The sequence below is a fragment of the Vicia villosa genome, linkage group LG5, assembly GCF_029867415.1.
Source record: "Vicia villosa cultivar HV-30 ecotype Madison, WI linkage group LG5, Vvil1.0, whole genome shotgun sequence".
NCBI lineage: Eukaryota > Viridiplantae > Streptophyta > Magnoliopsida > Fabales > Fabaceae > Vicia > Vicia villosa.
Window position 1 is genome coordinate 166,207,727 of NC_081184.1, and position 15,213 is coordinate 166,222,939.

The window sequence follows — 15,213 nt, forward strand, 5'->3', positions numbered from 1 at the left end:
GACTTTAGGGATTAAACTGCAAGCAAAAAGTAAGATATATGGCTTTTGATTAGTGGAACAAGACGAAGAGAGTTGTATCTCGTTTGAGTGGAATAGAAACTCATATCTACATTTCCCAAGTGAGATTCAAGGTTTGAAAATGGTGGAATCAAGTTAAGCTTTGGAAGAGGTTTCAAACTTCTGTAATGCTTCAGTTAGCTTCAGATAAAGACAATGAAGCTTTAGTCAAATTGTTGTTTCCCTTATGCTTTTACTTAACCCTTTTTCGACACAATTGATACCTGATTCACAACAACTTTAATGTACGTTTTTCCTTGAAAAATCACACAATATACCCTAGGATTTACTAGTTTGGTCCTTCAAGCAATAAATATAAAACTAAGTGATTGTTTACCAAAATCACCGGTAAACACCTAGTAGGATAAGTTTTGTGATATTATTTATTCGAGATAATGTATAAAAACAATTTATAAGATCGTTCATAAGGTTTATTTAGATTATTTTCATAAGTTCTTCATCATAACTAAACTTTATTTTTTTGTATTTTATTCAAAGTACAAAATACAATTATAATAATAATTTATTCATATTTATTTAATTATGTTTATATTTATTTAATTATGTTTGTTTGATAGATTTAAAAGGATATTTTTATGGCTCATGGTTTAATTTTTTAATTAAATAAACTTATAATAAAAAAGTCTTGGTCTTTTTTATTTTTAAAAAAAGTCTGATTTGATCTTAATCTTGATAGAGTAAATTAGGAATGTCAATTTGCATCTATTAATGGAGATCCCCGTGGCCATTATCTGTTTGGAGTATCGAAGTTGGAGATTTTTTTTCTCGCGGGGAGGAGATGGATGGAAAAGTTCCCCTAATCACACTTTAGGGCGGAGATTTAGAAAGTACCCTCCGCCCTGTGGATTCCCCTGACTCCGACCATATTATTTAAATTTTATATTTTGTATATTATATAATATATAATTATAAAAGTTTACATAAAAAATATTAATGTATTAGAAAATGAAGAGTATTAGTGTAACATTTTATTTTTTTGTGTTATTGTATAATGTATTGTTTCACTACCCAAATACCTAACTCTAGAAAGTGCACCAAATACATAAAATATACACATCGTCTCCTCATTTTCTTTTCTCAATTATCTTTGTCTCCTCTATTCATCATCTTCTCCGTTCTCTTCATCATCACAACAATCACTCTCGTTCTTCATCGTGTTTATGATAATTACTCTTCAAATATATGGTAATAATGAAATACTAGTTTCATAGTTTTGATAAAAAAATATAGAAATTTTCTTAAAATTCGATCTCCATGGATCTCCGTGTAGATATGTGGGGAGGGGGGAAATATCCTCCCGTGACGGAGATTGGAGATAGGGATGGAAAATAAATTGAGAGGTGGGGCGGAGAACGAGGAAGCATCATCCGAATATTCCCTATTCCGTTGACATCCATATAGTAAACCGTAGGTTAATGAAGAATCTTTATAAATACTTTTCCAACTTTAAAAAATGCTTATTAATAAGAAAATAGAAAAACAAAAAATACAAAAATAAATCCAAACTATTCATTATCACCACAACCCCATGATCCATACTAAACTAAATATCACCCATTCTGATCTACTCTTATCCTGGTGAACAGTGAGCTCAACTGGCTAAACTTTTTTTTCTTCCCAAATAGAAAGTCCACATTATAATTCCACTTCCAAATTTTCTTAGTAGACATAATACTACTATTATGAGATGGAGAATCATATACTTGTCCATTTGAGAGAAAAGTCAAACTCTGGTAGCCTCAATTGCCGACTATTTTGTTTATTTTTCACACCCGACAACTATCTTCTTCTCATAACCGAAAAAGTAAATTCAGTGGGGAGAGCTTTGAAAAACAAGTGTCCTCCCACCCAAATTTGTCCGCTACCTCTCGTCAACTGCCGACTTCCCTCACAGGTCACTCTCGACTCCCCTCTCTTGTTTTCTTCTCCATAAATCATTTTATTCTCTTCACTATATTATCGAACAATCATTATTCCCTTCACCTTCATTCTTTACAATGGCCAATATTTTTTCATATTTATCACTCTCACTAACACTTCTCTTTACTCTTACACTTACCATTACAGTAACAGAATCATCAAAATTCATGGACGACGACGTGAAATCTTCCATTCCTCTAGTATCATTTCTCGAACGTCTTCAACAAACTGCATTTGATACATTCAACGATCCTAAATTCGACCCTAAAACCTATGTCGATTTACCTCTTAAATTTCCTCTTTCTGTAACTGACGCCGCCTTCCAGAATCTTCCGAAAACCTCCACCGGTGCTGTTTCTGTTAACGATTTAAAGGTTTTTATTGGTAAGTATTTTGAAGGTGCAGGGGATGATTTGGCGTTATTTCATCCAGAGGATTTTGTTCCCGAGCCGGAGGGCTTTTTGCCCAAAGTGAAGAACCGTGAGGTGAGAGATTGGGCGGTTAAGGTTCATTCTCTTTGGAAAAACTTGAGTAGGAAGGTATCTGGCAAGGTGAAGGCTCACCCTAGTTACCATACTCTTCTTCCTGTTCCTGGTAATGTTGTTATTCCTGGTTCGCGGTTTCGGGAGGTTTATTATTGGGATTCTTACTGGGTGATTAGGTTTGTTTTTTTCCTTCTGTTTTTGATATGTTTCTGTTTTTTATTTTTGCTAATGTGGAAGTGATTTTTTTTGGGTTGGTTTTTTTCAGAGGGTTGTTGGTGAGTAAAATGTATAAGACTGCTAAATCTATTGTCATCAATCTCATTTCCTTCATTGATGAGTATGGGTTTGTTCTTAATGGTGCTAGAGCATACTACACTAACAGGAGGTACCTTCTAATTGCTATTACTTTCTGTTATTGGTTCCCCTCGCATTTTCTACTGATTGCAAACTTGTGTCATTACTTGCAAATTATAAGAGAAGTTATTAAGAAAAATATCGAGATTAACGATTTGGATAGAAACATGGTACTGGATAAAACATTATGACGAAAGTTAATCCATGTAGTCGGCTCCACTTAGTGAAATAAGGCTTAGTTGTTGTTGTATCTATCTAGAATAGGCTATGCTAATTTGGAATCACTGTGTTATGGTGTTAAATACGAATTCGGATTCCCTGCATTGAAAATTGCTAACATTTACACACAATAAATGGTCACGGCTAATTTTTTTCATTAAATCTTGATATCCGGCCTTGCGACCGACTAATCCAAGAGGACCAATCCCACCGTCCAGTAGCGGGGGCCCGTTTAAAGCCAGAGCAGAGCTCTGTATGGACAAGCCCAACACAAGGATTGTTAACACCTAGTAGGATTTGAACTCAAGACCTTGAGAGGAGCACACTCTCAAGACCCAAGCCTCCACCACTAGACCAACCCTCGGGGGTTAATGGTCACGGCTATTGATTTGAGATCGATCCACTTACCATGCATCTTTACTATTTTATCTTTAAATACATTAAACCGTTGTTTAGAGATTGGGTAACCAAGATTGTTTATTGTGTCACACGTTTAATGCGTGAGTGTGACATCTAAACGTGTAAAGCACCTCCAAAACAGTAATCGATATTGTACTTTCTAAATCATCAATTTTAGTTAGTAGTCTAAGTCTCAGGTTTTTCTTTTTGGCTCAGGCTTTTTTAATTTTGTTTTGTGATTTTTCTGAGCATCTTTTAGTGCGAGGATTAATGTTTAGTTGCTTATCTTTTTCGTTGAAATATATTTTGATCCGATTGTGCAGGTGAACAAACAATTTATTTATCTGGTTTTATAGTTTTATCCTTGATCTTAGAATAACTTAATGAATACATTTCAAACTCTTGTAACATAAAGAAATTGTTACCATAAGTTTTGCTCTTTCAAACAGAAAAGATAACAATAAGCTTAACTATGACTTTACAGCCAGCCTCCTCTCTTAAGCGCTATGATTTATGAGATATACAAAGGCACCGGTGATGTAGAATTAGTTAAAAGATCTCTACCTGCACTACTCAAAGAATATGAGTTTTGGAATTCAGGTATTATGCCAAAACTTGTGTTTATATCACTCGAGAATTTACTATATGTAGTTGGATAATGCTTGAATACACATACCTCTTAGCTTGCTCTTGTTAATTGTTTTTTTAATCTTTTATTGTCTTATAGATATACATAAAGTGACCGTATCGGATGCTCAAGGTTGCACTCACACCTTAAATCGCTATAACGCAAGGTGGAACAAACCCAGGCCCGAATCGTCCACAATGGTGTGTTTGGTATGTTAATAACTGAGGTACAAATGAATGACATTTAACCTACAACTTTGGGTAATTCCCTTCCATAGGACAAAGCATCTGCTTCCAATTTTACGACTGTTTCAGAAAAACAACATTTTTACCGTCAACTGGCATCAGCTGCTGAATCAGGATGGGATTTCAGCACAAGATGGATGAGGTACTACTTTATATACAAGTCATATATGAAATGCAGTTGTGTCGGCTCAGAATGTATTCTAGGCTGCCTAGCTTAATCAAGGCACTTTCAATCAAATGCTCACTTTTCTTACTACATGCATCAGCTTATGCCGAACATGTTTTTATTTAAGTAATCAATAATACTTAAATACTAATATACTATGAAATCAAATCATGTTTTGATGCAGACACCCTCCTAACTTCACGACATTGTCTACAACATCAGTGATACCTGTTGATTTAAATGCATTTATACTTGGGGTAAGTCTCAGAACATGGTGTTAAAGAAGACCTGAAATAAGTTTTCTGTAACCTGATTAAATTCTTTGATTCTCATTGATTCAGATGGAACTTAATATTGCCTTCTTTGCAAATGTTACCGGAGATAATAGCACTGCCAAACATTTCCGGCAAATTTCAGATGTTAGAAAGGAGGCAATAAACTCTATTTTCTGGAATGCAAACAAGAAACAGTGGTTTGATTGCTGGCTCAGCAATGCCTCATCTGAGGTATTTTCAAATGCTACTTGTATAAATCTACCACATGGGGGGCTGCATTAGCCTTCTGAAGATCTGCTAACTTTTTTGTACCTTTGGTATTTCTAGAAGGTGCATGTTTGGGATACTCTTCACCAGAATAAAAATGTATTTGCTTCCAATTTTGTTCCTCTGTGGATGAAGCCATTTTACTCAGGTATCTTGATAATGTACACTTTAACTCTAGTACCAATTAAATTAAGTGCATGGCTTGCTGTTGCAATCTTGCTATTTTCTAATATGCAATATTGAAGTTTATTAACACGGTGTAGTTGCCTTGAATTCGCATGCATATCTATGGAAAATTAGGAACTTAGGATCAAATAGAAGTGTAAGACATATAATTACTCCATCCATAACTTAATTTAGACCGTGAATGTCTTCAGCATGACTATTCAACTATAAGTTAACTAGTAGCCATTTTCATCTTGTATGCCAAATTTTAAATTTAACCGTAGCTTAATAAAGTTCATAAATCAAATAGTTGGTTTTGAAGTAATCAGATAGAATGCTAAATGGTTTGAGATTAGCATGCAGACTGTCAGTAATTTCCTCAAGGCTATATGCATAATATTGAAGAACTGTCAGTTGTATATGCTTCTTTCTAGCATAAGTTCTAGTGATAGGAGGCCTATATTACTAATAATCTCCTATTCAACGGTGTCATATTAGTTTACTTTACATTCATGTCATTTTTTGATTTATATGATAGGAAGGAATTTTTGTTTAATGGACTTAGAGGAATAGAGAATACTTTTAGCACAATTTCACTCTAAATTTTTTGCTTCATACCAGCCATATTCCACGAACAGATATCGATTACATATAATATATATAGCCTTTACTCAATGACTTTACCTTTCTCTACAATATTTCAAAACGATTTTCCTATATTTTGTGTTGATGATTAATGTGTTTTATATTTATGAAGATGCTACACTTGTGACTAATGTTCTCGAAAGTCTCAAAACATCTGGCCTTCTTCATGCTGCTGGAGTTGCGACTTCTTTGACTAATTCAGGACAGCAGTGGTAAGTAATAAGCAATTTGGAATTGGTAAATGTCCTACTGGCAAAACATTTTTACATATTTAAGGAGAGGTAAAATAGTGCACTTAATCTGCATTTGTTAACGACTCTTATGAAACTTACAATAGGGACTTTCCGAATGGTTGGGCTCCACTTCAACACATGTTAGTTGAAGGCCTTATTAAATCAGGGTTGAAAGAAGCAAGGTCATTGGCTGAAGAAATTGCCATCAGATGGATCACAACGAATTATATCGTTTACAAAAAAACAGGTGTAATGCACGAAAAGTTTGACGTTGAGAAATGCGGAGAATTCGGAGGTGGTGGTGAATACGTACCTCAGGTATGACAGGCTATTCTCTATCATTGTGATTTTGGTTTTGGGAAACATTTTAAAAACATATGTTGTTGCTAGTGTGATTAGAAGAAACCAGCCTTGTAAATATGCACTGACTGGTTGTAATGCAATGCAGACTGGTTTTGGCTGGTCGAATGGAGTTGTGTTGGCATTCTTGGAAGAGTTTGGATGGCCTGAAGATCGTAAAATAGAATGCTGATATGCTCAAATTTGTAAAACAAAATAATTTGCTAATATCTTTTATTTTTATAATTCATCTGTCAAAATCTAAAATAAACAAACCCAAAGAGTTTATGCAAATAAATGGACTTTTGGACTACATGTTCGGGGTAGTTGACTTAGGGAGGTAGTACTTTCCTCGCTCAACATTAGTTCATATGTATGTATGCATTTGAAAAAAAATCACTACTCTTTGTTCACGTGTACTTTCGAAAATAGTTCTTTAGACTTTTGGACTATCTCATGGTTCATTGTCTTTTTTCTCATGGTTCATTGTTTTTATTAGAAGGTACCAAATTATAAATCACTTTGTAATAATAAATTGAAGGATGATGTTCTATGGATAGAAGTTCTCCTTTTCAAGTTCTAGTTTGCTTCACCTTGTTGCAGTGACAATTTGTTTGGAGTTTTGTTTTCTTCTTTCTAGTTGGTTAGAATATTCGTTAGGATTCTCATACTCTAAATAGCGAATATCTCGTTGTTGCAATGACACAAACTTGAGGTCGATTAGAATATTCACGTTGTTTGTAAAAACTCAAACCTGTATCATTGCCCTTAGCCCCAAGTGGGGGAAAAGTGTTTCAGTATGGTCAAAGTAGTCCCTAATTACTTGAGAATCGAGGCTATGGATAGTTTATATACAACAATAATACACCTCAACCCAATGATGTGCATTTTTAAAGGACAAAGTCAGAGTTCTCACACTCAAAGCGGAGTATATCTCATAGTCGCAATGGCGCAGACTTGAGGTCGATAAGAACATTGATGTCGTCTATGGAAACTCATAGTTTGTAGCGTTCCCCTTATAAGTTTGGGATCATTTTTTTTTTGAAAAAGTAATGGGGGAACAAGCGCATTTAATGCGGTTCCATCACTAAAATGCTTTGTCACCCTTTTCCAACATGTGAATTAACGTGACCAACTAGGATATGGCACAATTTATAGAGTAGTTGAGTGCACTTGAGTTGGTGTGTATTCATGAGTGAAAATCTAGCTATTGGTCTTGTGATTTCTTTTTTTGTAGTTGGTCTTGATCCTTGAGTTATCGTTGCTTATAAATAAAGGAAGATGAGTATCTAAAAACTTTCGCAACCTTTAGAATTTAGGCTCACCGTTATTTTTCTAAAAAAACGTCTTTGTTTCTTCTTCCCTAAGAAGATCACCATAAGCAATTTTAGTGCTTTCTTAAAGCTTTCGCCCTTCTTCCATACCTCCTACTTCACTACTCTCACATAATCAAGTATCATTCTAACTCAAGCTTTTACATTTGTATTTCCTATTTTTTAATTAGGATGAGCGATAATATTATTGATTTAGTGAGTGATCCTAAAGTTGAAACTTCATCTGCTTTTGTAACGGGGACATTCCCCGATTTTCTTCTTCCTTCTCTTAGTAGCAATCAAGGACCATAAATTATCGGAAGATGAGGTACAAGCCAATTTACAAAGGAGAGAACACACTAAAGATTACATTCAGATCTGTCTGTAGAACGATGGCTGCAAGCCTAGCACCTCTGATGTGATGGACTTCTTGAACCTCCAAAGCCGATTATCGAAATGTAACTAGATGGATGCAAAAGTAGTAGACACTTCTTCGACTTTGAATATCGAGGTAGCTATAGATGCGGTTGACATTGTGGTTGGAGATCCTTTGTAGTGGTTAGCTCACCCAATGTAGGGGAAAAAGGATATGCAGTTCTTTTTATGAATGCACAATCCTATTTTATGAGTGTTACAGTGTTAAATTTGCGGAAGTCTTAATCCAGGACGCCCTCTCCCGAGAATCATTTTGCCCAAGCGATAACTCGGATACCCGCCCAGAGATATCTGTGATGTATCAGTCTATAAAGAGGGAGTTTCCACTATCTCCTGAAAGATAAGTGGTCAATAACTTCCCTTGATAAGGAGGGAGCAGTTGACGCCACCAAAAGAGAATCAAATCCTACACCCTAGAGGCCTTTATAAAGAGGAGAAGGGATATATCTTAACTGATATTGATCTCCCACTCATACGCTTATACCTAAGCACAACATTCATCTGCAGATCCTTTCACCTCACGTGAGCAGGACTCCTAAAACCACCATCACACACCACCACATAGGACTTCTCACTATCGTGGGAAAGCCCTAACCACCCTACAATATAATGTACATACTAAGGCCTATGAGTCTCGTCACCCTTACAGGGGGAACACGCACACCTGTACTTTTTGACTAGTATAGTGGCACCCTCCGTGGGGCTCTGGTAAAACTAACCTGGGCCATACCCTCTTTGTCAGCATCATCCTTCCCGTTGTTACCCTTTACTTTTATACTTAGACATCTTCAGTTATGGTTAATATGAGGGCTACATCCCATATGCTGGAAGCTACCCGCGGTAGCAGTGATGTTGATACCTTGGCGGAGATGCGAGCTTCCATGAACGAATTACACCGTTATAATCATACGTTAGAAGACAACGTCCACAATATCAGAAAGAGCCAACAGAATTCCAACCCCAGAGGAGATGGAATTGTTGGACCCCTAACCACTTTCAGACAAGATATGGGGGCACCTATCCCAGAGGGTTTCAAACCTCCCTCCTGTCCAAGTTTGATGGATGCAGTCATCTCTACAAGCACGTTGCCTCCATCAATACATAGATGGCCATCATAGGATCGCTCGACTACGTGAAATATAAGATGCTATCAAAAACTTGCAGAGACTTCGCCCTCGGATACTATAAATAAACTGGTACACTAGTTCCCCGACGGGTGCCACAAGATGATGTCCACTACCAATTTGTTCGATATACACCAGGGTCCATCAAAGTCGCTAAGAAACAATCTCGCCCTCTCCAACGAAGCCACTATCAAGGTCATCCCACCAAACCAAGAAATGTTTGCGGGGGCGTCCCAAAATGTATTTAAGGCGAGACACTTCTGTCACCAGAGTTGAGTGTTACATAAAAGGGAGAGGAAAGCAACACCAAAAAGAATGCACACAACATCAAAGAGCGTGTTCCCAACACTGAGAGCTCAAACCACCAGAGGAAGAACAACTATACCTCTCCCATAAAGGACAATACATTATTTAAAAGGGTAGGTAAGGCGACAACGAACTTCACACCTTTGAACACTCGCAGTGAGAAAATATGGCGCGAGGTACTCCACTTGCACAACATCCTTACACCGCTTGCTCTTAAGGTGGATGTGATGGGTTATTAACTAGGGAGATGGTCCAAGTTCCACAGGGTAAAGGGACACCAACTGAGGATTACTATCAGCTCAATAAGGAAATTGAAATACCAATACAACAGGTGGGACACCTCAAGAAATATGTGAAGGGTGACTCCTCCCATTCGTCGAACAACTCTAGCTCGCTTGGGCGAGACAATGCTGGGATCCCCAGGCCCAACATAGGCAAAGTGGCATCTCAGGGCAAGGAAAACAAAGCTATGTGCCATACATTAAACACTATAGCAAGGGCGTTTGTCGAAGGCAAGGAATCTAGCTCCTCCAGAAAAAGGTAAGCTTTCCAGATACTGAGTATAGAAAACAACCCCAAAGTCAAGGTTGAAGGAGAGCTCCAAGCACCCGAAGCCATGATCGTCTTCTCGGATAAATATGCAGTTGTCACTCATCCTCATAAAGACGATCCCATGGTCATTTCCATCAAAAGCGAAGATTGGGAGATTAAAAGAGTTCTTGTCGACCAAGGGAGATATGCAAACATATTATAGTGGGAGGCATTTGAAAGATTTTACCTTGACCCAGAAGACCTAAACCCCTTAAGAGGAGCATTGGTTGGATTCTCTGGAGAACATGTACGTGTAAATGGATATATCACCTAAAGGATCATCTTTGGAGAAGAAGATGAAGCTAAGGATATAAATTTTAAGTATCTGGTTATAGATGCACTCTATTCATATAATATGATTATAGGGTGACCAACCTTTAACCAGCGTGGCGCCGTCTTGTCTATTATGTATTTATGCATGAAGTACCCGCTCCCCAATAGGCGAGAAGGGGTTATCCAAGGAGATTAGGAGATTGCCAAAAAGTGTTACACATAAAGCCCTAAGTTGAAGAGAATTCACACTCAAGGCGACAAGGCCAGAAAGATAAGCTTAGGAATAAAGCTACAAGGGGAATTCCAGAAAGACGAGTTGACCTTCTCCCCAAATTTTCACACTCTTTCCGGTGTAATATGCAATCATTACTACATCCATATATTTTGATATAATCCAAAGTAATTGGACACAATATCTTCTTGACCTCATAACAACGATCCGACAAATCGTTATCTTCTGGTAGCGTTTATTTTAGCAACTCAAGCAATTTCGTGAAACTTTTATCCATCCACCCACTTTTTGCCTTTAGATTAAACAATTTTAACACCGCAGAAAATTATGTAAAAGTTGTGCATCCCTTGTATAAGGGCGCATCCTTATCACTACATAAAGTATCATAAATATGAGCTTTCCTATAAAAACATTTTCTAATATCACAGATCTTATCTTCTAATCGATCATCCATATATCATCAACTTCATGTCCTTCTGACGTCACATTTTGATTTATATCCACTTCATCATGCCACACCCATATTGTATAATTTTGACAAATTCCATCACAACAGAGGTGATAGAATATTTCTTTCTTTGGAATTTTTTTATATTCCCGCATATAACACAAGGACAATAAAAGAGTCAATTATTGTTGGGAAGATTTTGTTCCGCGTATTCAAGGAATTCAAGAACTCTTTTCTCATACACCAGACCTAATCTATTAACTTTCATCCAACTACGATCCATAATATTCTATAATTTATATCAAAATCTTGTAGAATCATTTAACAATATAGCAACATGATAAGTAAAGAAATAATATCCGTCTTCATATCATTGAATCACAACAATATATAACATTCCAACAACATAAAAACAATCTCAATATCACACAATATCAACAACCAAATGACACACTAATTCTACCCTTATTCTCACATACTAATATCATTATAAAACAATATTCACACAATATTCTCACATACTAATATATTGCATACACATATATACAACAATACTCTCACATATATGCAACTTACATTCACACAACATTCTAGAGGTTCATACACACTACATATGAATATGGTTTTTAATCGATTTTTATTCACAATAATATAACATTTAACAACACCAAAACCTAATACTCAACATGAATGGTAATAAAGGTGATGAAATAGACAACATACCAAAAACTGAAGAGTAGGTTGTGACCAATAAACCTTTGTGTAAAATCTCCGTGAATCTGAAGGACTTTTCAAAAACTCAACCTTTATGCGTATGCGACAATAGTAAGCTAAAGAACATGAATGATGATAAAGGTGATGAAGCTGGGAAGTTTCACTATCACTTTCGTCTGTGTGTTCTTCGCTAGGGAACTTGTGTTATGAAGGAAATAAACTAAATTTGATATGTTTTAATTTTAAGAAACACATTCCACCATGGTTGAAAATACCAACTATGATAAAAACATATTAATTTTAGGTGATCTAAAACCACGAGTGACAAATACAGCCATGGTGAAATTATTTTTAATTTTTATATAAACATAGAAATTAATGGACATACTCTTTGTTGTATATAAAAAATAGAAAAATGCATGAGTTAGAATTCGAAGCCTGTAAGCCTTAATATATATAACCACAGTTGTAATAGACATTTGTGATGGATCCTTTAATACAATAAAGGTGCCTAAATGTGAGTTATTACTTTGGCTGATTGATTAATCGAGATAAAGACATGTTACGATAGGTATAATTTGTAGTAGGGATGTCACCTGCAAAATAAAGTTCTATAAGCACTCCAACATCCAAATCAACTCTAAATTTAAGATGAGTATAGTAAAATTGGAGTCCATAGATCGTACCTTATTCTTGACAAGTAAACTGTATTTACAATTTAGATCGAATGGAATGAATTTCATATAGATTGAGTTTTTGTCAATTGAATCTTTAGCCGGTCCAAAACATAATCTGACCCCACTTTTAATCTTATTATTAAATTTAGTTCAGACACTAGTTAAAGTTATAGATATTCAAACCCCTTACATTTTTCATTTTCAAAATCAAATTAAAAATGTGTTTTTTTATCCTTTCACCATTTTATTATTAGAAAAATTCTCTCAAAACATAAAAAAGAACATCTTTCACCACATTTCAGAATTCTTTTATGAATCTAAAATGAATTGTGTTTAGACGAATTATTATAACTATCACAATTTCAAATCACACTCTTGATCTCTAATCTTCTTTAAAATATATAGTTAATTGATTAACATACAAAAAATGCTATAAGTACTATCTTTTAAACACTTTTTCTAATATTTTATCTTCTATTGAATGAAATACATGTAAATCTTACCACTTTATGTGAGATTTATTTTTAAAGTGGGAGATTCACATGTGTTTCATTCAATAAAAAAAATAAAAATTTAAGAAAATATTAAAAAAAGAGTGTTCGTAACACTCCTCCATATATCAATTTGCCTAAAATTTAGATTGGTTCAAGCTCGTCCTCCTTGGATACGACAATTTAAAGTTAAATTCAAAATACTTAAATACCACTTCTATGATATTCTCAATCTTTTTACTGTTGGACCACTTTTTATTTTTTAGTCAAGTAGTCTAATAACTATAATTCACCCTTTGAATGTAAACAAATAAAATACCGCGATTGGAACCTGCACCCATACTTCTAATGTCTTTGTATAACTACCAATTTAACATGACTTAGACCATCCACTTTTATATTCAAAATAGAATTATTTTTTTTCGTGCTTGAAGTCACACCATAAAAATATTTAGCATTATTGGATTAACATCATTTTCCTTTAATTAAGACAATCTCGCATCTCATTTTTTTTTGGTTCTCACGCACCATGTACGTTTTCAAAAATGTCCCATGCTTCTGGAGGTGTATCTTCGGAAGCATTTTATTTATTTAACGTTGAATTGTTCTGTAGGTGCATCTACGATACTTTTTTTAATGTTGCTTAAACGGTTCCGTAAATATATCTACAGAACAATTTAACATTAAATAAATAAAAAGGTGCTTCTGAAGATACACCTCCGAAAACAAAAGATAAAAATGAAATTTTGTCAAATGCCTAAGAGTATTATGGGATGAATTGAGATATTGTCTTAATTAACCATATAATTCTTGAATTTTGTCACTAAATACTAGTACATTGATTCTTGATAGCGGAAATAGATTATAGATTGACAAAGAATAATTATCTTTCTTCCATTTTTCTTTCGTTGAAGTCACTCGTTTCTCCCTTCAAGTCTAACTTGTTGACGTTATCCTTAATTTTTCTAAATTTTGTCATATATATTGAATATTTCTTTTACTAGAAAGAATGTGAACTTAAAAATATGCGACACTCACAAGTTACAACACATTATGCACATTAAACACTTGCATTATTAGATCATAGTGATACCTATAAATTAAATATGGTGTTAACAAATGGATATGTTATTGTAAACTTTGTCCCACTTTGGCACTAGGCTCACTTTTTCCTCTTCAACGAGATACACGACCTGTAGGACATCCATGAAATGAAACCTAAAATAAGGTTATTTGCTCAATAAATTTGGCCTTCTTTATAATGTGTCCATTAAGCTATAACTATCCATTTTAGTTCACAAAAGTCAGAAAACTTCACCTACGCTTCCCCACAACTCATTCTCTTTACTTTTTCTTTTTTGGTGGAGATTTACCAACCTTACCTTACCAATCAACACCTGTACTATGGCTATAAATTATTTGACATGATTAAATATATTAAGCAGTGGATGCATGATTAGCATCACTAATCATTCTTAATTTATAAAGTAACTAAAAAAGCTTAATCCTAAAACCAAGAATGCTGATCCACCAATATTCGATTCTAACGCATAAAACAGCTAACAATCATTGGAGAATCCTTGTATTCAAATAAATAATGAAAATTATATAGTCCTATATAGCTACCCTAGAATGAGTGAGTGGGAAGTATTGAATAATAGTCTAATAAAGGAGGTGGAAATCACTTACGACCTAAAGTAATGCTTAAATGGGAAGATTTGGTTTATGATTGTGGCTAATAGAAAATAGTTGTAAAATCTAGGGCTTGATAGCATGAATTGTGTTTATATGTAGGGAACAAATCATGGAGAAACAAACTTTTTGGTATAGTTAAGATCTAGCATCTTGGTCTTTAGTCTCATTAATTAAGCATTTTTATGAGGATAAACTCTAGGACGGTAACTGTTTTTTACAAACTACATCTAAGAATTTAAAGTTACTTACTGCTATGCACGATATATTAGCAAAGTTCATAAGATCATTTTAGACCTTTAATTTGACGTCGAGAATCAACAACATTCCAACTTTACCTCTAATCTAATGGCGGTAGAAATTCACTCTCTAGCTAGGAATTTAATTTAATTTCCTCAAAAATATCTTGGTGATTGTTTAGAGGCAATCATAAGTTATTCGGTAATAGAAAGCTTAAGTGCCCTCTAATGGATTATCATGAAGAGGAAACATTCACATT

The 15,213-nt window shown here is 34.9% G+C and overlaps 1 protein-coding gene across 4 annotated transcripts; it reads left to right on the forward strand.

The window, feature by feature from the left end:
• The first annotated feature begins 1,814 nt into the window (after window positions 1–1,814).
• On the forward strand, window positions 1,815–6,731 carry LOC131603750 (trehalase). Of its 4 annotated transcripts, none has more exons than XM_058876173.1 (12): window positions 1,815–1,972; window positions 2,146–2,659; window positions 2,749–2,868; window positions 3,940–4,055; window positions 4,183–4,283; window positions 4,361–4,470; window positions 4,679–4,751; window positions 4,836–5,000; window positions 5,097–5,184; window positions 5,959–6,058; window positions 6,184–6,397; window positions 6,528–6,731. In XM_058876173.1, exons 2-12 carry the CDS (start codon window positions 2,166–2,168, stop codon window positions 6,609–6,611), a joined length of 1,665 nt encoding a protein of 554 aa, XP_058732156.1. In that variant the 5' UTR covers window positions 1,815–1,972; window positions 2,146–2,165; the 3' UTR covers window positions 6,612–6,731. The 4 variants fall into 4 exon arrangements, with proteins under 4 accessions (XP_058732156.1, XP_058732157.1, XP_058732155.1 ...); XM_058876174.1 differs by having other exon boundaries at window positions 2,152–2,659; XM_058876172.1 differs by lacking the exon at window positions 1,815–1,972 and having other exon boundaries at window positions 1,985–2,659; window positions 5,100–5,184.
• The last annotated feature ends 8,482 nt before the right edge of the window (window positions 6,732–15,213 follow it).